At 43.5% G+C, this 25,045-nt stretch overlaps 1 protein-coding gene across 1 annotated transcript in view; it reads right to left on the bottom strand.

The window, feature by feature from the left end:
• Window positions 1-25,045, bottom strand: part of LOC103208507 (LARGE xylosyl- and glucuronyltransferase 1) — a 705,596-nt gene that overhangs the window by 143,866 nt on the left and 536,685 nt on the right. The window contains exons 7-8 of the mRNA XM_007954215.2: window positions 9,963-10,075; window positions 7,458-7,583 (exon numbers count right to left, since the gene is read on the bottom strand). Of these exons, the coding sequence (XP_007952406.1) occupies window positions 7,458-7,583; window positions 9,963-10,075 (239 nt within the window). The remainder of the gene's footprint in view (window positions 1-7,457; window positions 7,584-9,962; window positions 10,076-25,045) is intronic.

Below are 25,045 nucleotides of genomic sequence, written 5' to 3'. Positions count from 1 at the left end.
CTATTCTCTGGAAGGATTTATTTACAATTAGAAATAGCCTTTGATTTAAAAAAAAAAAAAAAAGTTGATGGACCCTACCTCTATTTGCTATCTGGGGTGTGATGTTTTCTTTGTCAGAAAGTTTATCTACTGATTTAATTTATTTAATGGCTAACATATAATTTAAATTTTATATAAATATTTACGGCTATAAATTTTCCTGCATGTTTGCTTCTTTTCATTAATTTTGATGCCTAAGGCACTTGACTGCTAACCAGAAGGCTGGCAGTTCAAACCCACCAGCCACTCCTCGGAAGGAAGGTTGGGCAATCTACTTCTGTAGTGATACCACCTTGGAAACCCAAGGCGGGGTTGCTATGAGTCGCGTCTGACTCGACGGCACATAACAACATTATTATTTTACATCAATCATTCTAAGTAGTGTTTTTGTTTCACTTATGATTTCTGTTTAGGACTGTGAGTAATAAAAATCTTAAACAGATGAGAACATATTTTATTGTTACTACCTTCTAACTTTATTGTATTGCATTCAGAGAACTATGGTATAAGGCAATCCTTTGAAACATACTGAAATATGAGTCATGATCTAGTACATGGTTACTCTTTTATAAATGCTTGGTAGACTTCTCAATTTCTCTCTGGGGTTCTAAGGAGCTTTGCTTATACATTTTGTACTATATGAGATGTAAGGAGCCCTGGTTGTCCGATGGTTAAGTGCATGGCTGTTAATGGAAAGTCGTAGGTTCCCACACACCACTCTGTGGGAGAAGAGATCTGGCAATCTGCTCCCATAAAGATGATAGCCTATGAAACCCTATGGGGAAGTTCTACTTTGTCCTATAAGGTCACTAGGAGTTGGAATCATCTCAAGAGCATACATGGTTACTCTTTTATAAATGTTTGGTAGACTTCTCAATTTCTCTCTGGGGTTCTAAGGAGCTTTGCTTATACATTTTGTAGTATTTTATGTATTTATGTATAGTAGTTTATGTATTTTCTTGGTGAGTTGAACTTTTTAAAAGTTGTGGCTATTTCTATCCCTCTTAATGGCTTTGGTCTTAATATGTAGTTTGTCTGACATCAACAGAGGTATCTCAGTTTTCTTTTGGATAATATTTGCCTGATAATCTTTTCCCATAAATTTACTGTCAACCTTTTCAGTAGTTATCTAATAAATATGTCTATTGTAAACAGCATATAGTTTTATATAATTTTTTATTCAATCTGACAATCTTGCAGTCTTTTCATTGTCAAAATTGATTTGTTTACATGTATTTGATTATTAATATATTTGGACTCATGTCTATTTCCTTGATTTCTGACTTCCTACTACCCTCCCAACACACACACACAAACACACACACACACACCTTTTCTGTTTTCTTCGTCCCTTTCTTGCATTCTCTTTTTTTTTTAGTGCTTGAGCTCTTTAGGTTGTTCATTTTAATCATTTTAATTTTTCTTATTCTATTCTCCATCTCCCCCTCCAATGACCTGCAAGGTATATATGCTTTTTCAATTCTTTTAGTGCTTAACCTTAAAATACTGCCATACATACCTAGCTTATCATCTAACGGGAATGTTGTCTTCTTACTCAACAAATAAAGATCAAAGAATAATTAATATCCTCCTCACATGTTGTCACTGTATGATAAAGTGAGCATTACCTTTTCGAACTCATAAATTACACATTATGTTTTTTGTTTGTTTGTTTTAAATACCTACATATTTCCAATTTGTTCAACATCCTTTCTGAATCTGGGACCATATTCTTTATTCCTAAAGTATATTCTTTAGATTTCCTTTTGTATGTTTGTGGTAAATTCTCTTCATTTTTGCTTATCAGAATATTCCTATCTATTCTTGAAAGTGGGCAAATTCTTGCACTAAGCAAATCCCTTGCAAAAACCCTCTTTAAAGGGTTAAAAAGCAAAGATGTCACCTTGAGGACTAAGGTGCGCCAAACTCAAGCCATGGTATTTTCAGTTGCCTCATATGCATGTGAACATACATGCAGTTTCTTTGTAGGTAAGCTATCTCTTCCTCGGCCTATTATTAAGATCACTTTTACTTAAGGTGCAGCAATTTCACTATTATAGGTCTAAGTATGGTCTTCTCCTTATTTAACTGTGTGACCAACACCGTGCTTCCGGATACCTCTTAACAGTTCTGAAAACCTCCCATTCACCTTATAAGGCTGCTTTACTTCCAAATCTATTTTCTCCTTCTGACAGTCAAAGTAAACATATTCAGATAACTTAACTTCTCTCTGGTTTTCCATCTCTTTTTTCTCCTCATTGCATTTTGGGTAATTTCTTCAGCAATCACTTCTAGTTCACTAATTCTTTCTTTAGCTGAGAGATTCAGCTGGAGTCTATTGCTTAACACATTCATTTAATTTTTAATTTCAATTATTATATCTTTCACTTGAAAAGTACTAGTTAGTTCCAAGTAGTCAGTTGATTCATCTTTGAGAATCTCTTGTTCCTCCACTCTACTTTCAATATCCTTTTCTACCTCTTGAACATAACAAAAATACATATTGTCATATCTAATGAGTTTAACAGCCATCCTTGATGTTTTACATTTGATAGTCTGCAGTTTCCGTCCTTTCTCATTGTGCTTTATTTCCATGTGTGTTTAGTAATTCCTAATTGAAAACTCATGTCCCTTTAAATCTGACCGAAAGAATTCTGAAGCCTGGTTTTTGAGATTATTCTTCCAGACCAGATTTGTGTTCACTTCTGCCAGGTACCTGGCAAATTTTCATGTTTCTTATTTTCTATTTTTGCCCCACATATGTAATTCTAGCCCCTCAAACAATATGAACACAGCCTTGAAATTAGAAAATTTCAGGGGAAACATTTCCCCTACATTCCACCTAAGCCAAGGATGAAGCAGACAAGATTCCCTACTATCTCCTGTATCATAAACTCAAAACCAAACTCACTGCCACTGAGTCAATTCTGAATTATAGTGACCCCCACTGGGTTCCCAAGGTGGTAAATCTTTATGCAAGTAGACGGCCCCATCTTCCTTACATGGAGTGGCTGGTGGTTTGAGCTGCTGACCTTCTGGTTAGCAATCAAATGCCTTAGGCATGGCACCACCAGAGCTCCTTTCCTATGCTGCAGGTTGTTGTTGTTGTTGTTATGTGCCGTCGAGTCGGCCCTGACTCATAGCGACCCCTCCTTGGGTTTCCGAGGCAGTATCACTACGGAAGTAGGATTGCCCAACCTTCCTTCTGAGGAGTGGCTGGTGGGTTTGAACTGCCAGCCGTCTGGTTAGCAGGCAAGTGTCTTAGCCACTATGCTACCAGAGCTACAGGTATTATTGTTTATCTACATGGGTTCTGACTTTATGCGTGGGAGGGAGGTCTTCTAATAGTTCTTCCTCTTGTTGGGTCTCAGGGTTCTATGCATAGCCTTCCAGCAGAATGATTATCAAGTTTGTCTGAGACAGACTTTGATTTAGGCCTATTGTCCCAGTGTAACTAATGATACCATCCCCTGGTTCTAATAATATAGACCCACTGCCACCAATTCATAGTGATCCTATAGAACAGAGTAGAACTGCCTCATATGGTTTCCAAGGTTGTAGCCTTTACAGAAGCAGACTACCTCACCTTTCTCCTGTGGAGCGGCTGGTGAGGTCAGACTGCCAATCTTTGATTAGGAGCCAAGCACTGAACGACTGCATCACCAGGCCTCCTTCTTGAATAATACATCTACCTTTAAACAAGGTTCTAGGCCACCAGGAATGACAAAGAACCCCAGGGGCCACTGTGAGACCATCTACTTTTTGCTTCTTTTCCCAGATTCACACTTTGTTATTGTTTCTAGTCTCTCCTTACTTCTTTCTTCACAGACTGAGCAGCTATGCTTTTAAAACATTAAAAACAATTTTTTTTATATATCCAGCATTTTTAGATGTTCTTTACAGGGTTAGTTTTATTATGCTCCTCTCTGAACTTCTCATCTACTATATTCTTAGAAATATTACTGCTTATTTCATCTGTTTTCCTCATACCTAATAAATACCTGAAGGAGCTCTGGTGTCGCAGTGCCCAAGGCATTTGACTGCTAACCTAGAGGATTAGCAGTTCAAATCCACCAGACGCTCTGCAGAAGAAGGTAGGGCAATGTACTTCTTCCTTTTTTTTTTTTTTTAATTTTAAAATTTTTTTGTGTGATTTATGTGAAAGTTTACAGAGCAAATTCATTTTCCATACAACAGATCACACACATTTCATCTCATGACATCGAATGCAATTCCCCACAATGTAACAGCTCTCTTCCCACTTCCTACCCACAGTCACCTCTTTCCTGGGTCTTTCCCTCCTATGCACTCCTGTCCCCCCGAGCTATCTCCCTATGCAAACACTGCTCTTCTGTTCTCCTATGATTAACTGTTCCAAGGAGTGTATCTACCTGATGTACATGTTCACCCCATATGCCCATCTATTGGTTGGCTGGAAGCCACAGGAGTGAGTTCAGTTCTAGACCTGAAGGGTAACTAGGGCCATAGTCTCAGAGGTCTCACCAGCTTTTATCAGACCAGTAAACCTGGTCTTTTTTTTCTTTTTTTTTTTAATGATTTTCAGTTTTGCTCCACACTGTTCTTTCACTCTGTCCAGGATCTCCTGCACCGATCCCCCTCCAAATGGCTGACGGTGGTCAAGCCAGGCACCATCGAGTTTTCCTGCTCTCATGGTCATATAGATTGAGGATCACATGGTCTACTAGTCCCTTGGACTAATTGTTTCCATATGTCTTTTTCTTCATTCTTCTTTGCTGTAGAGGAGGAGAGATTCATCATTGCATCTACATGGACACTTGCAAGCTTTTAAGATCCCAGTTGCTACTTAGCAAAGTAGAATGTAGAACAATGTTTTTGTGTAGTATGTTATTCCAATTGAGCTTGATGTCCCCTGTGACCATGGTCCCAAGCCCACAAGTCCAACAGGGTAGCTGGCTGTGGCCACGGAGCCACCACAATATCAGCTCTACTGTATACCTGGACATTCTTATAGCACATACAAATACACATGTAGAAACATCGTCTGCCAACCCTATACATGGTCATGGGCATACTTCCTCCTGACTAGACATACCTGATCATTCAGCCTGTTCACCCATCTATGTACCTGTAGATCAATGCTTGCCATCCCTGACAATACAGTACTGTACACGCAAAAGGGTTCATGTTTATTGTCTGTACTTCCCATGTACTTCTCTATGTCTTCCTCTTCCTCAGTGCTACTGTATTCATTACTCTCAGACAATGTACTTCTATAAAGATTTACTGCCTTGGAAACCCAGTGAGGTCACTATGAGTTGGAATTGACTCGATTGCAGTGAGTTTGGTTTGGCTTTTTTTTTTTGGAGTAAGTGCCTGACACATAGAAGAAAACCAAAGAAACCAAACTCACTGCTGTTGGATCGGATCTGACCTACAGTGAAATCTTGGGTTTCTGAGGCGGTATCACTATGGAAGTAGATTGTCAATCTTCCTTCTGAGGAGTGGCTGGTGGGTTTGAACCACCAGCCTTCTGGTTAGCAGTCAAATGCCTTAGGCACTATGCCACCAGAGCTCCTGACACATAGAAGAGACTTCATAAATGTTGACTGAAAGCAGGAAAGATGTCAATTCTTCTTTTTTAAATGTTTTGTAAAATTTTGCAATGAACTTCAACTTTTTGGGGGGATAAAATAAAAAGGTTCTTTCTTTTTGACTCTGTGATTTCACACTTGCGAAAGTAACCTATAAGCACTGAGAAAGAAGAAAAGGACTTTATGGACATTGCATTTCATTGGAACATAACTTATATTTGTGAAAATCTGGCAACAACTAAGGTTAAGGAAATAGCTAAGTAATGTATGATTCTGCACTGGATGGAACAGTGTGTTAACTGTTAGATATGAATCATGCGGTTGATCCAGAAAATGTTTATGACATATCATAAATGAAGGACAGAAAATTCCATGTGCATTATGATTATGAATAAGATGTAATATATACAGGTGGACATGAATCAGAAGCCAAGGTTTGGGTTTCTTTTTCCTTCTTAAAACTGGCACATGCTGCTATTACAGTTTATTTGGGCAATGAATATAAATCTGTCATGAAATGAACTGTCTGTGGGTACATATATGTACTCTTTGATACAACCAGTGAGGCTAGTGCACTTGGTGTCAGACAGGCTGTGTTCAATCTTGGTTCTATCGTATAATGTTGGGGCTCTTGTCACTTATCATTGAGCTGGCTCCTGGTCCATGGTGACCTCACACACAATGGGATAAAACGGTGCCTGGTCCTACGTCATCCTCATGACTGGCTGCAGATTGAACTGTTGTGATGAATAGGGTTTCAGTGGCTGATTTTCAGGAGTGGATTGCCAGGCTTTTCTTCCGAGTTTGTCTTAGTCTGGAAGCGCTGCTGGAACCTATTTAGCATCATAGTAATACACAAGCCTCTAGCGACAGAGGGTGTGGCTGTCATGAGGTGCACTGGCCAGGAACGGAATCTGAGTCTCCCACTTGGAGCCCTTCCCACTAGAGATGGGAGATTCTGACACACCCATTAACTCTGGGTTCAGCCCTGTGATCACTTTGGCCAGTGGGCTATTACACACAGTGACTCAAGTCTTCATCTTGTGTTGTAGGACTTCCTTTTGTAGCTCTGTCTCACCATGACAGCATGCCAGACTGGCCTGAAGGGACATGGGAGATCCTGGAGGAGCTGAGTTGGCCCCAGACAACAGCCATCAGACCTGACTGCAGGCCAGTGACTATCACCAGCCAACCTGCAGACTCATCAGCTATGTGGTTATGGATTAGGTCACTATTTGAGGAGTTTGTGACATAGTGTTATCTATGGCAGTAGATAACGATACACCCTGTCTTCTTTATCTGCTAGGACTTAAGAATTATTTGTGATAGCTGGAGACCAATGATGAAGGCTTTCCTGTTCCTGTCCCTTCTCTTCGAGGCAGAATGAGACATTTATGCTTGTACCTTTCCCCACTCACATCTATCACAGCAGCTGCCATATGCTTTTATAACCATTTCCTTACATGTTTTTCTCTTCCAGGAATGACTTGAACGTCAAACCTAAGTTATTCATCTCCATATCTACAGCACCTGGCATAGACTAGGCCCTCAATAAATGTTTCTGTTCAAATTAAATGAATAGGTTTCAAGAGCTGGCATGAACTGAAACAGTTGGCAGCAGGTGTCAAGAATAGCCAAGCAAGCCAGCTCCACTGGCTTCCCTGAAATCTCAAACAAGGAAAACAAAAAACAAAAAAAGGAGGAGGAAAGTGCATTCTTTCTGCTCTCCGCACCCTTATCTCTCTCACCACACTGCAAACACAGCTTCCAGCCATTCATCCCTCGCAGCGTCCCTCCGCCTCACCCACCTCCCGGGTTGTCCCCATCCCCCCTGCATCCCTTTACCTTCAGATCAGACACGTCTCTGTAGCACTGCTCTGAGCGTGTGTGGTCCGACAGCTGCACATTCCAGAAGCAGGGTAGCTGATACACAAGGAAGGGGTTTTGTTTGATGACAGCATTGAAAATATCCTGGGGGGATACAAGGCAACGTCTCAGTCAAAACAGTCATGGGTTCAGCATGAGATTGAGACTCTCAAGGCTTTGCTGTCCTTGGAAAGGGCTTCTCTGAAGCCTCCTGCTCTGAACAGGGGCTGGCTTACCCTGTGGCCTATTTCCCTGCCCTTCATCTCTAGGAATGAAGTGATAATATTTGGGTAGAGATGGGGAACGTCCAACTTGAAGCTCACGGGTCCTTCTGATCTCCTACAGCACCAGCCAACAAGCTCACCGGGGGCAGCTGGGGAGCGTCTTTGCTACCCTAGCTGGCAGGTGATGAATGAAGTACCTCATCTGCCCCTCTCCCCACCTCACCAAGGAGCCCCGAGCTATCCATCCCGAGTCTCCTGGAAAGGAAACTGCATGATGATGAGTTGTTCCGCTCATTCAGATGACTGAGACAAATTGCAGGCCTTCGGTTTTAGCAGCTCTACCTGGGGCTTGCTGTGACTCAGAGATGGATGCTCCTCAGACTCCTGCAGACCATGGGGTCTGAGCACGTGTTCCCCATTTAGAAAGCCAACTCTGGCCTCTCTTGGGAGACTCTACCTGTTTTGGGCTCTTCTCCAAGCCCCAGAACCCAGCCATACTTAATAGCTGGCTGCTGACAGGGGGTGCTGGGAGGTGACTTATGGGTCTTCATGACAGGAGATGGCTGAATAAACTATCCTCATTGGACATGGACATACAATTGCTAGCTTTTGGGGACACGCTTGAGCTATTGTGACCTGACTTAAAATATGATGATGGCAGGCGATTTCCCCCAGGTTTAAAACAGCAACTTAGGATTTTTTTTTTTTTTTTTTTAACTCATTCATTATACCATAGCTCATGCTTGAAAAAGGAAATCAGTTTCTAGCTGCTTGGGAAACACTGAATAACCACCATGCTAATGAAAACAGTAAAGTAACCTACAGAGTTTCTTGCTTCCTCTGTATGAGGAACAAAGAAAATTTTGCAGGAATGCACCAGATCAGGGACTCAAACATTGAGCAGAAGCAATGGAGAGTGAGCTTGCTTTTCGGAGAAAGAGGAAAGGGTAAAAGGGAGAAGCTGGAGAAATGGTCTTTGTATTTCAAGATCGCTTCTCATACCCCAGAAAATCAAAATCTAAGTGAGTAATCCTGGTAGGTTCAAGGCCCAAGGCTCAGAGGCCCTGCAGTTCAAAATGAGAAATGAGGGTTCTGTGAATTTGTGTTAATAGTTGGGTAGAGTTCAAGGACGTTTTTCATTTGGCCTGGATTAAAAGGCCAGTCAACTGGTTTGTTCTTTCTTTTTAAAGGCCGCTTCCCTTGAGTACAGGTTCTCTGCTATAGGGTCTAAGCAAAAGGCTTTGCCTTAAAGTTAGACTCTACCTACCAGAGAGGTAAGTAAAATCATATCAAGGAAACACGTAACAGCCTCCCAGGGTCACAGGGAGCAGGCATTTGTATGCACTGCACTGCTGATGAAGACTGCAACCTCCTCCTAACACTGAGAATCACCACCCACAGGCAGCCCCTGGATTTCGAAGGAGTCCTGTTCCTAAGTCTGCCTCTAAGTCAAATTTGTATGCAAGTCAGAACAATTAGGTACAGTTCATATTTAATGTCAGTTAGTCATATGTTTGTTTTAGTAGATAGTATACAGTGTACCTTTCTGTGCATTTAAAAAAAAAATTAAAGAAATATTTATTTCCAGGTACACTAAAAGATCTTTAACACAATAGTACAATAATAATGTTTTGATATGTGTTGCAAAGTAGTGCCTGCTTGTTATTACCAACTACTTTATGTACTTTGAATTTATAACATAATAGGCTTTATGGGGGGTTGGTTCATAATGAAGGGTTGTACATAAGTCCTTATGATTCTATTTCAATATACTTGGAGCTCTCTGAGGCCAAAGACTGCAATCTTGATTTATCTCCATAATCCTATTTCTCAGCTTAGTCCCTGACATACACAAGGGTTCAGTGAAAATGTGCTAAATGAACAAATGAATGAATGAAGGGAATGAACTAATGAGTTGACTCGTTTTAGATCATCAAGTACAAGGTAAATGTAACGTAACCATTGTCATGGAGTCGGATCCAACTCATAGTGATCCCTCTTTGGGTTTCCGAGGTGGTATCACTACGGAAGCAGATTGCCCAACCTTCCTTCTGAGGAGTGAACCGCCAGCCTTCTGGTTAGCAGTCAAATGCCTTAGGCACTATGCCATCAGAGCTCCCAAGTATAAGGTAGGTCCATCCAACTGTACAGAGCCAAACAGCAGGTAGACAAATAACTCAAACCCATTACTCTTATGTTTCTTTGATAAGCAGTACTGTAGCACTCAGAAATAACCCCACCTTCTGACCTGGCCACTCACCTGGTCAGCTAAGGATGTGGACAGCATGCCCATCAGCTCCCTCTCTGCAGTCAGCCTCCACATCTGCTCCCACTTCATCTTCCGCAGCTTATCCAGAAGCAGCAGGATCACCCCTGGGCAAGAGCATTGAATAGATGAAAATAAAACAGCGGTAAGACAGAGAGCCAGGCACACCTGTGTGGACACAGTCACTGGCCATCAGGGATGGTGTTCTGCAGAGAGAAGAGATCACTGGAGGGAAGTCCTTCCTCTCAAAGTTCTTCAGTAAAACCTCACAGTCTGGGGCACACGTTTTGGAATCAGATACACCTGTGTTCAACCTCGGGCTCTGCCTTGTTACCTGGTAGAAGCCTTCAAGCACTCTCTCTGAAACATCCTCATGGAATGGAGAACAATAATGCGGACCTCAAAGGGTGTTGTAAGGATTGAGTGAAATGAGCAAGAGGGCCTAGTACTGCATGTCTTACGTTTCTTTAAAGCAGTAGCTTTCTTCTTTTTTCCCCGCAAAGATATGATTACCTACCTAGGTCATAGCCAATAGGTACGTGTATAATTTACAGTGTATAATTTATTTTTTACAGACAAAAAATCAACTCCTCCATAGCATGGCATAGTGCCTAAGGCACTAACCAGAAGCCCCTCCTTGGAAGGAAGGTTGGGCAATCTACTTTCATAGAGATACTGCCTGGGAAACCCAAGGAGGGGTCGACGGCAGTGAGTTTGGTTTTTTGTTTTGGTTTGACTTTATTCTGAGTGCATCTTTGCCAATCTGCTTTGCAATTAATGATAAGCCCCACCAGGTCATCTCAGTGTTCCTGACTCCAACTGGGGTCTTCTTCAACATACAGGTAACTGAGGTGACGGCAGTGCCGATGCTTTCAGATGAGCTCCAAAAGCCTTTGGCCTCATAACAAAACGATAATTAGAGAGGTTATGTTTCCTCCTCCTCTCTACCTTCTTGTTTTGCTGGTTTTTGTGGGGACAGACCTGGATGGACAAGGGATAGCAAAGGGAGGGACATTTTCATTGCATATCCTTTTGTATTTTTTGAAAAATGTTAAGTAAATTTATGACTCAAGCAAGGAAAAAAAAAAAAAAGAATGAATGAATTAAAATCTAAAAGGCAAAGTGCATTCTGACTTTGCTGAGTAGCTTAGAAGCAGCTGTCCACCTTCAGGCCTGAGAGAACGGGCAGAGAAAGTACACAGCACAGAACAGGAAGAGCCAGGTGAATTTCCCTGCAGGCCACTGCAGTTAGCTTGTCGGATGGAACCATAGCACTCGTGGGCCCCCAAATCAATCCTCCTTAGGATGCTTAGCTCAGCAGAATGAGCAGCGGAGAGAACTCCAGGTGGCTGAAATACGATCTCAGTGGATACCTAGTTCATACATTTCTAAGATTGGAGGGAAGAAACGAATTCCTCAAATCACCCATAAATGTCAACTCCAAAACTTTATTCTTATTTTAGTGGCAAAGACGTGGTAGCAAAGTATATTCACCATTCAATGAAATGTGTTTGGGGCAGGTAGAGGTGAAATAAGAAATGTGGTTATGGGAAGAATGTACAATAAGGCAAAGAGATCTGAGTATTTTAAGTCAGCAGCACAGAGTGCCAGCATCTATTACACACTTCCGTGTGCTTTGCTAGGCTTTTGCACACATCATTTCATTCAGTGCTCACAAGATCACTACAGGAGAGGGATCACATCATCGTTATTTGGTAGGTGGGGAAACACCGAGGCTCAGGAAGGCTAAGTTGGATACTTGGTCAATTGACAGCTCAGATTTGGATGTGCCTGATTCTAACACCAGTCCTTCTGCTTCACCATACAGCCCAGAGCCAATGGTGCCTGAACCAGGAGACTCAGGCCTAGCATCTGTCCTTTTCCACTTTCAGATTCTGTATCTGTCATGTGAGAAAAAACGTTACTTGCTGTGCACACCTCAGAAAATGTTCATGCTCTAGTGCCTAAGGCATTTGACTGCTAACCAGAAGGCTGGTGGTTCAAACCCACCAGCCACTCCTCGGAAGGAAGACTGGGCCATCTACTTCTGTAGAGATACTGCCTCGGAAACCCAAGGAGGGGTCGCTATGAGTTGGATCTGACTCGATGACAGTGAGGTTTTTTGTTTTTTGTTTTTTTTTTTTGGTATCCTGGGAGGGGGTGGGTGCAAAACAGCCTGATTTGCAGCATTTGCCAATTTCCACAGTGAACACACTGGCCATGGCTGATTTCGGCTACCAGTGTAATGTCACTGCACACTGAGTTGGGAAGGGGACGTGACCGCCTTCCTAGGCCAGTGGGAGCCAGCTCCAGCACACACTGAAATTGTTCTCCAGGTATGCAAGTGCTTTGCTGCTGTTTGCTTCCGCTGAGTCAGCTCCTGACCCATGTGGCCCCATGCAATTGGACCATTGGGCTCCACCGGGTTTTCATCGGATGATTTTTGGAAGAAGATTGTGAGGCCCTTCCTCCTAGTCTGTCTTGGTTTGTGTGTTAGACTGGGTTTTCTAGAGAAACAAAAACCAGCAAAGCTTATATATATATATATAAGAGAGAGACTAAGCTCTGGTAGCATAGTGGCTAAGACACTTGCCTGCTAACCAGACAGCTGGCGGTTCAAACCCACCAGCCACTCCTCGGAAGGAAGGTTGGGCAATCCTACTTCCGTAGTGATACTGCCTCGGAAACCCAAGGAGGGGTCGCTATGAGTCAGGTATGACTCGACGGCACATAACAACAACAACAACAACATGTAGAGAGAGAGAGAGAGAGAGAGAGAGAGAGAGAAATTTATCTTAGGAAAATGGCTCACACATGTGTAGAAGCCAGCAAGTCCAAAGTTCCTGGATCAAACGTCAAGCTGGAGGCTTTTCCTAGCTCCCGCAACCGCAGGGGCTGAGGAGCTCAAGGCTGGCAGTCAGTACACCGGCTGTTGACTCCAACAAATGGCAAATCCAAGATCTCCAAGCCGAACGGTGAACTGCTCACTCATGGATAGTTGTAGGCAGCACAACAGAATCCTGATCCACAAAAGAATGTCTCTCTTCCCAGGATGTCCCTGGATATACTGGAAGCAGGCCACAACCCTGGGGAAACTCCTCTTCAACAGATTGGCCACTCAGAACACAGTCATCTGATTCCATCATGGGAACAACCACACAGAACTGGGGTCCAGCCAAGTTGACACACAGCTCCAACTATCACAGTTTGGAAGCTCAGCATCACAGCAACATGTGAGGCTCCACCCACAGACAGGTAGTGGCTGTGCATGAGGTGCCACTGTCCAGGAATCACACCTGGGGTCTCTGGAAATGCTTCTAGAAACAGTGTAATTAACCACCCAGGACCAACCAAACCCACTGGCGTCAAGTTGGTCCTGACTCACAGAGACCCTACAGGCCACAGAATTGCCCCCATAGTGTTTGCAAGGCTGAAATCTTTCCAGCAGCAGACTGCCTCATCTTCTCCCTTGGAGCAGCTGGTGGGTTCAAGCTGCTGACCTTTTGGTTCACAGCCAAGTGCTTCAACCACTGCATCACCAGGGTTCCTATAATTTACTGCACACATATTATTTGATTGCTTTTTTGAGGAAAAAGGGGAGAAAAATTTACAAATTTACAAACCAAGAGAGCAGCATGACGTAAGTCACTGGCAATGGACCGTCGTTAAACATGAAAGAGTTTCAGTCAATCCTGCTGCAGGACCTAATCTAATTAGGTTACATGTTGTGGTGGTTAGGTGCCACTGAGTTGATTTTTTACACGTAAGAGACCCAATGTGACAGAGTAGAATTGCCCCATAGGACTTCTCAGGTTGTGATCTTTACAGAAGGAGACCAGGCCTTTCTCCCGTGGAGCCACTTAGTAGGTTCTAACCACCAACCTTCTGGTTAGCAGCTGAGTGCTTAACTGCTGAGCTACCTGGTCTCGTTAATTATGCTGGATAAAACTGAAAAACCAAACCCACTGTTGTTGAATCAATTCTGACTCATAGCGACAACCCTATAGGACAGCAGAACTGCCTCATAGAGTTCCCAAGAGTGTAATCTTTATGGAAGCAGATTGCCACACTGTTCTCCTGTCGAGCGGCTGGTTGGTTAGAGCCATTGACCTTCCGGTTAGCAGCTGTGAGTGCTTCCCCACTGAATCTCCAGGGCTCCTAATTTAGGTTTGATAGATGCCCTAATACATAGAAAAAGTGGTGGTGGTAATGGTGGGGCCTTGGAAGTTATCAGCAATGATTAAAGACATTCATGTAAATTTGAAGAGAAGCTTATAGAGTGGTCCAGGTGAGGTCTATTGGTCTCTGGAGACCGTGCTGAGAACAGATGCCTTTAAATGGTGGTCGGACTTGGCAAGCCCCGAGTGGCAGTTGTGCGTCAGCACTGTTTTCTAGTCTAGCTGAAGAGAGAGGGTCTCAGGAAGAGAACTCTAAATGCACAAGACAAACTGCCCTCTCCCAGCTCCCTGGCCTTTCCTTTTGTGTGATTTTAATTTGATTACTTAAATTTTGAATAATTTAAGACCAACAGAAAAGCACAGACTTAATATCACAAACATCAACCACTCAGATTTAATAAATGCTAATATATTGCCATACTGTGTGGCTGTTTAAAAAATAAGATGTTATAGATAAATCAAAGTTCACTTCGTCTCATTCGTTTCTTCCCTTCCCCACAGGTAACCACTATCCTGTGGTGACAGTGTTTCCTTGACATGCAAGTTTTTCATTTTTATTTCTGGTGCACAAGGTAATATGCAAATATGGGTTTTTTTAGTGGGTTTTGTATTGCATACTTCCCATTGTAACTTGCCTTTTTACCCAATGTTACATCTTTAAGAATTAACTCTGTTAATGATTCTAAATCTAGTTCATTTATTGCTATCACGTCATTCATGGCATAAATATATTGCAATATATCCATTCCCCTGCATAAGGATGATCTGGTTGTTTCCAGTATTTTTGCTATTATAAAATATACTTCTACGAAAGAAGATTGTCCCATCTTCCTTCCACAGAGTGGCTGGTGGGTTTGAACCACCAACCTTCTGATGCCAGTCAAATGCCTTAGGCATTGTGCCATCAGAACTCCTTATTATAAAATATGCTGTAATAAATAATCCTCATTCCTGAACATGTGCGTGACCTTAACTAGGCTGAAGGATTCAAAGTTGTACAGGGATTGCTGTGTGGAAGAGTGCTTCTCAACTCAAAACATCTTGAAGGACTCCATCTTCCTTGTCTCTTACATCCAATTCATCATCAACTCTCATGAGTCCCCTTTAAAAATGCTGTTACAGTTATTCTTTCGTTCAGTCATTCAATTGTTATTTATTGAGCATCTATTATGTGTGAACTGAAATAGACTGCTTTTTCTTCCCTATTTCCCCCAACCTCATGGTTTTATTAAAGAGATTAATTCAGTGTGGATTGATTAGATGTATAATGTAATCTTTGCCAGGCCCTTTGTGGAAACACAAAGATGCATAAGTCTATAGACATGCAAATTACGATTTAGTGTGGTAACTGTAAACTCTGAGATGTTGTGCAGTACTTATGAAGGGAACACAGAAGAGATGGGGCTAGATCAGCTCGACAAGGCGGGGGCAGCTGAAGAAAAAGCATGGACAAAGGCTTAAAGGTAGAAGACAGTGCGGCAAGTCAGGGCTATGTAAGAACCAGTGTGAGGAATGGCTGGGCTCTTCAAAGCAGATTGCTCTCGGACAAATGTTAGGATGTGAGCCACACAGGTGAGCAGGGAATGGATCTGGAAGGGCCTCGGATCTACACAAGGGACGTGCTTTCCAGTCATCTTCATGTCCTTTCCAACACAGAACATGTTTATAACCTGGGAATATGGAGGAAGCGGGTCTGGTGGCATAGTGGGTAAGGCATTTGTTGCTAACCAGAAGGTCAGTAGTTCAAACTCACCAGCCACACCATGGGAGGAAGATGAGGCAATCTACTTCCGTAAAGATTTACAACCTTGGAAAACCAGTGCTTGTCGCCCTGAGTTGGAATCGACTTGATGACAGTGGGTATGGGGATATGGAGGAAGGTACAATGGCTGGAAGTACTGCCCCATGAGCTCCAGCTGGCCAGCCTCTACTCTGATGTCCCCATGGCTGAGGGGATCACCATTTTGGCACAGCTGTCACCCATGTGTGGCATACTCATCGGTAAGTCCTGAGGACAACTGGGAGCCAATGAAGGATCTTGAGCAAGGGAATGAGAATGACTGAATCTGTTTTAGAAAAGTCAGCCTAAAACACTGCTTTACCATATCACTTCACAGACTCCCAGGCCTTCAGTACTGTGTGTGCACGTGTGTGTGTGTCTTATGCTGCAATGTCAATTTCAATTCATGGCCACCCCATGTGCCCTGCTGCTGCTGCTGTTGTTGTGTGTGTCTGAGTCGATTCCAACTCATAAAGACTCCATGGGACAGAGCAGAATAGCATCACAGGGTTTCCTTGGTTGTAATCTTTATAAAAGCAGATCACCAGGTCTTTCTCTCATACAGCCACTGGGTGGGTTTGAACTATCAATCTTTTGCTTAGCAGCTGAGTGCTTAACTATTGTGTCACCAGGGCTCCTTCCATATGTTTTAGGGTGGCCGAGAGGGCAAGTCCTAATTCCTTAGCCTGGTATGTCAGGCCACAATTTACTTTTCTACCTTTTCCTTCCAGCATACTGGTACAACAGAGCTATGATGCTCAAACACCTTATCCTATTTCTTTGCAAACTCGATGAGCCAATACTCAGCTTGATTTCCTCTTAGCTAATCCCAGAATGTTTACTAAATATGCCACTCTCCATTCTCCAGTTCAATCAAAAATCAGAATCCAAAACAAACAAACAAAATTCATGAGCAAACACGGCACAAAGCTTACTCTCAGCTTCCGCATTCAAGAGCTTTCAGGTCAGTCTCCCTGGACTCTCAAGGTCCTTAGCAAGGAGGCAGGGCCGATGTAATTATCACCTTCAGGTAGAGGAGACACTGAGAAGTGGGCTGATGCTTTCAGGGTTTGAGGGCTGGCAAGTGCTTTCTACTGCCTTGTCTGGCAAAAGGTCTTCATCTTAGAATGAATGATGACGTGTGCCACGTTAACAGGGCTGTGGGATGGCTCTCCCTCATACTGAGACTTTTTCAAAGACTGTGCTGCCTGCTGCACTTGAATCAAAATGAGTGCTTGGCTAACATGGGCCCCATGAGCTCATGGGAGTCAGGGATCCCAGGCCCCACAGCCTGGCTGCATACGAGCTACCCTTGGCGTGCCAAATGCACCATTGGGGATCCTGCCTGGCCTTGACCAGGGTCCTGCTCCCAGGAGTCCTTCCTTTCAAAACACATTTTACAGGTATTTCAGAAGCTCCTCTGGTCCTATTCACTGTGTTAACTGGGCACTCAAGAGTCCAGAAAACACAGTCCTTGTCATCTAGGAGCAACACCTCATGGGGAAGTGTGGTAGTTAAGGTTGTGTGTCAACTTGGCTGGACCATGACTTTGAGTAGCTTGGCAGCTGGATGCAGTTGTTCCCCATGACGAGACTGGATGTGGTGTGATTTGACTCCACACTAGACTCTGGTGTGAGCAGCTAATCAGTTGCCTTCGGAGTGTAACCTGCTCTCAGTGTATATGGGGAAGCTTGGAGGATGGTCTCTAGCTTTTTGGCACATTTTGGATCCTACATTTGGCTGAGTCTTCAGGTCCAGTTCCTGGACTTGAACCAGTGGCCTGCTGTGTTGCCTGTCGATCTTGGGATTGTGCCATTTTACCAGCTGACCTTAGGGTTCTCAGTCTCAGCAGCCAGCAGCTGCATGAGTCACAAGAAGCCTCTAGCTTGCTCCAGTGGGCCTAGAACAAGAAGCAGAACTGAAGTCCAAGGTCGAGGGGCCTTCACCCACCCCCTAGAGCTGGCACTCTGAATTTGGACTTCTAGCCTCCTAAACTGTAAGAGAAGGAGCTCTGGTGATGCAGTGCCTAGGGCATTTGACTGCTAACCAGAAGGTTGGTAGTTCAAACCCACCAGCCACTCTGTGGAAGAAAGACTGGGAAATCTACTTCCGTAAAGATTTACTACCTTGGAAACCCAAAGGAGGTCACTACGAGTCAGAAGTGACTCAATGGCAGTAAGTTTTTTTTTTTTTTAAACTGTAAGAGAATAAAATCCTGTCTGTGAAAGCCATCCACTTGTGATCCACTTGTGGTATTTCTGATATAGCAGCACTAGAGAACCAAAACAGGAAGGAAGACAGGTAACTAAAAAACACAAAAACCAAACCAATTGCTATTGAGTTAGTTCCGACTCATGACGGCCTCATGTGTGTCAGAGCAGGTCTGCTGCACGGGGTTTTCGATGGCTGTGATCTTCTGGTAGTAGACTGCTGGGGCTATCTTCTCAACTTAGTAGCCATGTGCTTACTCATGTTGTCTACCCAGGGACTAAGCACAGTGACCAATGCCAGATGTGGGAAGAACCAGGGTACAGAGAAACCTATTGCTATCTGGGTGTATGTGGGGGGAAGCTTTAGGAAAAAGCTTCCTGGAATAAATGATGTCTCACCTGGAACCAAAAGGATGACGAGAATTGGTTAGGTGAAGGACAGGGACAGTGGAGGTGAAGCAGGCCAGCTCCTCCCTTCAGGGCAGTGGTTTCTGTGGAACAAGCTGCTGTGAATTTCTATCAGGTGGCAGGTATTTTCCACCACAGTTGTACAGCAGACCTTAAAAGGTAATGACCTATTTCCCTCTCTCGTCCCAAAAAAGGTAATTAAAAAGAGGAAAAAGGCTGCATAAAGTTGTTTAGCACAGATGACAACATTGGTCTTTGCTCATAAATCTATAATTAACCACACATTATACGTACAATAAAGATCCTCATGCCCCAGCAGAAGAAGTCTAAGGACACAGGCATTTCTGTGGGAAGGATGTGTGTACAGTGAGCTCCCCGAGTGGTGCAAATGGTTTGTGGCTCGACTACTGACTGAAAGGGTGGAAGTTTGAACCTACCCAGTGGCAGCTCAGAAGAAAAGGCTGATGATCTGCTTTTGTAAAGCTAACAGCCAAGAAAACCCTAAGGAGTAGTTAGTTCTACTTTATAATACATGGGTTGCCACGAACTGGAATCAATCTAACAAAAATGGGTTTGGTATCAATTTGGTAAGTAAAGAAAAACTGCAGTGGACTTAGAAGCCTTGGGTTGGAGTCCTGATAATCACTTATCAGCAACATGACTTGAAAACAAGTCACAGGAATTCGAAGCCTCAGTCCTTTATTTGTAATATGAGGACAATCCTGTATAACTTCAAAAGGATGATGAGGACTTACAGGGTTTATTTAAAAGTATCTGTTATGGTGTATGAGCTGAACATTTCCATTAGGTAGACATACTCCTTGGAGAAATCAATCATAGGAGACTAGAAGGGCTGTATATGCACAGGGAGACAGTTCAGGGGGCAGGAGTGCATGGAGGGAAGGACACAGGGAAGAGGTTACTATGGAGAGGAAGGGAGAGGGGAGCTCTTGCATTGTGGTAAACTGTAGTCAATGTCATGAGACCAAGTGTATGTGAGATGCTGTATGGAAAATGAATTTGCTTTGTAAACTGTCAGCCAAAGCACAATAATTTTTTTTTTTTTTTTTAAAGTATCTGCTATGGTCAATAGTTCAAATGCTCGATGGATAAATATTAATTCATAAGAAATACTCATACCTTATATTTCACTCATTTCTAAAAGACCCCCCTGGGAGTGTGCGACGCACTGGACACATGACATGTTCCAAGGCCCGTATTCCTCCCCAGTCTTCTACCAAGAGCCAGTTATGGAGTCAACAGCAAAGTAATTATGAGGTTCCTTAGGGTGATGACAAGTGACAGCTAAGAGATACAACCACAGGGAGGGAAAAATAATAATACAGGAAAGAAAATCCACCACAAGGAAAATTATGTGCATAAATTACCTTCTTCAGCAGCTAGGGAGTCTATGTAGGCTATTAAATATAACTCCACTGTTATGAGCTTATAACAGGCTCTGCCTGTTTCTTCAAAGGTTAGGCGTTTTTGCACCCAGGTTGTATCCAGCTTCAAAACAACATTTCCGAGAGCAACGGAACTCTAAGTATTTATTGACCTCACCCCTATGCTGCTGGGGTGCTTCTCTAATTAATGATTGCAAAGGGCTTTGAAAATATGAAGTGGTATGTAAAAGCTTAATAAATAAGTGGCAGAAACTATACATTTCCTCATTAAGGTGCCTAATTATCACTCACTGAACGTGCATAATTCCCACTAGACTGAATCTGAATTATGCGTACGCATGCAAAGTCGGAACATGCTTTTTGAGCGAACACTGGTTAAAATAATGGAAATGGCTTCAATGGAAATCGGGCACTTTCAAGCTGAAACCACACAGCTTTGGCTTTGGAATGCACGCCCCAAGTCAGACTTTGACATTGTTCTCCTGTTGGCGGGGGGAAGGTGGTGCCAGAAAGCTTGACTTTGGCCTTTGCCTGGCATTTGCTGCTACGTGAGCTGCCCATTTCCACACTTGCTGTTGGGGTCTGGGAGCTCGGAAGGAGCCGTCTGTGCCTCTGCACGGGAGCAGCATGCTTTCCGTTTGACGGACTCTCCACGGAGCCTGCCGGGGTGCGTGGGACTGGCAGGCCATTACCTTCCGCTGTTGTGCTGGGAGCATGAGACCAGCATGAAATAAATACATGAATAAATAAATTAAAAATCAAAGGCTTCTCTGGCAAACATCTGGTGCAGTGGTGGGCTGTTTCATCTGTGGATCAGAGGGCAATGTTTTTTTTTTTTCCCCAAAATGAGTATGTAGGAAGAGCTCAGGGGCCAAGATGGCAGGGAAAGAAAGGCAGATGTCTGTGCAGAGTGGAGAGGGAAACGATGTGCGATCCAGGAGCCAGAGACAGAGTCTAACAGTGTAACTGCAACATAGAAAACTGTCTAGAAATGGGGCTGGTGCTGAAGGAACTGCCGCACACTGGGACAGGGTGTTGACTTAGATGACCTCCGATTCCTGTCATGAACCTGCAAGGATGATGGAATTAACCACGTAGCACAGATGAAGAAATGAAGGCTCATATATCATTCTTTGGCTTGTGGTCCTTCACCCATGCCACACTGTTTCCGTGTGTGTATGTGTGTGTGTGTCTGTGCACGTGTCCATACTAAATATGGCTACCAGTACCACCAGTAGCCACTGTGCTGACTTCAATTCATGGTGAGGTGACTTCAAGTGTGTCCATAAGATTTCCTATGATTTTATCAAAAGGAGATCACCAGGCCTTTCTTCTGAGCTGCCTCTGGGGGGGGGACTTAAACTTCCAACCTTTTGATTAGCAGCTGAATGCTTTAACCATCTATACCACCCGGGGGCTCCAAATATGGCCAAACATAATGAAATCAGTGCCCTAAACCTTAAACAAGTCAGGTTCCTGGAGGACAGGTCAGTGTTTGAAGGACTTTGCCAAAACCAGAGTGCCAGTGTAAACCCCTGGCAGGAGGACAAGCAGCAGGGCTTCCCAGAGGACAGTCCTGTGTGAAGATGAAGAAGCTGCACGCAGAGGCTAGAACTTGATTTGGTGGAAGTGAGCATGGGTGACCGATTAGAGCCAAGAACGATTTAAATCAGGACATTGTATCAGAGCTAGTCTATGTCAGCGTTCTCTCCATCATGTCAGGAAGATTCACTTCTTTCTGCTTTGGTGTACACTCAACTCACTTCTCCACATGCCTCACCACCTCTTGCAGGCAAAGAGAACGTCTAAGAACATTTAAAAAAAAAAAAAACGAATGGTACAAGCTTGCATGGTGAAAACCATCTGTTGAAAAGGGGTTCGGCCTCTACCTCTCCCCCTCCTTTCTTCCTGCCTCTTCCTCCCTCTCTCTCTTCCCCACCCCCAACCCTCTTCTTTCCTTGTAACTTGCTTTGGAATGACCATGGCTAGAACTGGCTTGCTTATATCCGACCACACGCTTTCTTAGTTCTGTAGGAGTCTTGAGGTGTAAGGCAGCTGAGTGACTCCTTCAGACCAAGTTCAGAGGAGGTTACGGATTGTTCAGTTTTTCTTCCTGGTCTCTATTACTTGCACAGTGTGTCACAGGGCATCTGCAGGAGGCCAAAAGGTGGTGTGAGAAGCGGAGCTTGCAGAATGATAGCTTAAATAGAGTTCTACGGTGCTCAATGCATCAGTGTGCACAGTGAGTTCCAAAGTGGGTTACTATGTCCAGCACGATTGCAATGTAGGCAACAGATCCCTGGTCTTATGAAAACTGGCAGGATTTATTTTCCCCCTTCACTTTGAGCCCTCAGGGACACTTGTGTGCATTTTCTAGCTCCCTTCTGCACCACTGCTACCCAGAAGGATGGAGGTTAAACCCACCAGCCACTCCTCAGAAGGAAGACTGGGCAATCTACTGTAGTGAAACTGCCTCGGACCCAAGGAAGGGTCACTATGAGTCCTATCTGACTCAAAGGCAGTGCGTTTTGTTTGGTTTTGGTTCTGCACCACAGGGGGCACTACATGAAAATGAAGGCTGGTTCCCAAGCTTTGCTGGTTTGAACCAGAGAAACCTGAAGTGGGTAGCCAGCGGGCTGCTCCTGGAGCTGGTTCTGGGGAGTGTGGGGTGTTTTCTCGGAAATGTTTATGAAAATGACCCTCACAATCACATTTATTCTTTCTGCTTTGAAGCACTAGAGTTCGCTTCTCATGCATAACCCAATAAAAGGTGAGTTTACTAAAAACCACTTAATTTAAAATCCCCTGCTGTTTTCACCTGCACTCACTTTTGAGCAAATAAATTAAAACGGTTCTGTAGTCTACTTTTAGCTTTTTTTGAAATTTTTCCTTCTCGAAAAAGAGAGAGAGAAAGAGAACCTAAACCCTTCCATCTGAAGTGTTCCCTGACTCTACCAGGCGTTTTCAAAGTATGGATGGTATGGAGTATAAAAAGCTGCTTGGGCCTTATAAAAGCTAGTGGTCATTCACTCACTTATACCACTCATTCAGTAAATATTTATTGAGCAACTGCCATGTGCCAGGCACTAGGTGTACACAGAGAGGAAGACAACACAATGAATGGTTCCTGCTTTCAAGTGCTTGGAGGTGCAATGGGCACCTTAGTGGTTCAGTGGTAGAATTCTCGCCTTCTGTGCAGGAGACTAGGGTTCAATTCCCAGACAATGCACCTCAGATGCAGCTACCACCCATCCATCAGTGGGAGCTTGTGCACTGCTATGATGCTGAATGGACCAAGCAAAACTTCCTGGCTAAGATGGGCATGGAAGAAAGGCCTGGTGACCACCTTCTGAAAATCAGCCAGTGAAAACCCTGTGGATCACAAGGGTCTGTTCCTCAATTGGTCATGGGATGGGACAGGACTAGACGATGCTATATTCCACTGTGCATGGGATCACCATGAGCTGGGGGCCAACTGCATGGCAGCTAATGATGATAACAATATGTTCTGGGCTGACTGGGTGGGTCCACAGAGGAAGGTGTGGTTGGATCTCATGTGGTAGGGAATGGTCAGAAAAAGTCTCAGAGCCCTTTGAGAGAATAACATTTTTCCCTTTCTCTTCACCTTGCTAGGAAACCCTGGTGGTGTAGTGGTTAAAGAATTCAGCTGCTTAAAAAAAGAGGTCAGTGGTTCGAACCCACCAGCAGCTCCATGGGAGAAAGATGAGTCAGTCTGCTTCCATGAAGATTTATAGCCTTGGAAATCTTATGGGGATGTTTCTACTCCATCTCGCAGGGTTGCTATGAGTCAGGACTGACTCAATGGCGATGAGTTTGTTTTCTGGGTTCTTCACCTTGCAGGATGGAATTCATTCAATCAAGACTATGGTGGGACTAAGAACATGAACGGTCTAGAGAGTGGAAAACAATTTTTTAACAAAGACTTGCAAAGTACTCCCTCTGCTTTTATTTTTGCTTTTATAAGTATTAATATGTAACACATATTTAGAAAAGTACACAGATAATAAATGTACAGACTGATGAATTTTCAAAAAGTGAACTCACTCTTATAGCTAGAACCCAGACTGTCTTAGTTTTGTAGTGCTACCATAACAGAAAGACCACAGTTGGATGATCTCAACAAACAGAAATTTATTTTCTCATAGTTTAGAAGGCTACAAGTCCAAATTCAGGGAGACAGCTCTAGGGCAAGGCTTTCTCTCTCGTCAGATCTGGGTGAAGGTCAGTGTCTCTTCAACTTCTGCTTCCCGATTCCTTGGAGATCTCCATGTGTCTTGCATCTCTCTTATCCCATCCCTGCCCTGCTCACTTGTTTAATCTCTTTTATATCTCAAAAGAGACTGAGTCAAGATAAACCCCTCACTAATCCTGTCTCACTAACATAACAAAGGCAATCCATCTCCAAAGGTGGGTATAACCACAGGTATAGAAGTCAGGATTTATAACACATATTTTAGGGGAACAGAATTCAACCCACAATAGGTATACTCATGGGAAATGGTTTTGTGAGTCATTTGCTCATTCTTCTATTAGATCTGTAGTTCTTTATATATTTCTATATTTGATGAAAGAAATTTTTCATCAAGTCCCTGGGTGGCACAGATGGTTAAGTGCTCAACCACTAGCTGAAAAGTTGGCGGTTTGAACCCACCTGGAGACACCCCAGAAGAAAGGCCTGGAAATCTGCTTGTGAAAGGTCACAGCCCTGGAACTCCAGGGGCACAGTTCTACTCTGTCTACATGGGGTCACAATGATTTGAAACTGACTCGATGACAATTAACAACCACCACCACAAGCCCACTTTTAAAGCAAAGAAATGTGAGTCCCCAACGATGACTGGAGACGAGTGGCTTTCTGGCTTTGTACCTCTAGTCCAGTGCTAATAGTGACCCCCTTCTCAAATCTGGCTGGCCTTTCCCAGATAGGAGGGGCTTGCTACCCATTTTGCTAGGTTTTTTTTTTTGTTTTGGAGTCACAGACTACAAAGCCAGAAGAAACCACAAAAGGTTATCAAATTCATGCCCATGTGTCCCCACTTCCATGAGAAACCGGTGGTTCAGAAAGGCTTAGTGA

This window comes from Orycteropus afer, unplaced genomic scaffold (genome assembly GCF_000298275.1).
Source record: "Orycteropus afer afer isolate SDZICR_OR568_19922 unplaced genomic scaffold, OryAfe1.0 scaffold00446, whole genome shotgun sequence".
NCBI lineage: Eukaryota > Metazoa > Chordata > Mammalia > Tubulidentata > Orycteropodidae > Orycteropus > Orycteropus afer.
The sequence above is the reverse complement of the archived record's forward strand: the minus strand, read 5'-3'. Positions and strand labels throughout refer to the sequence as shown.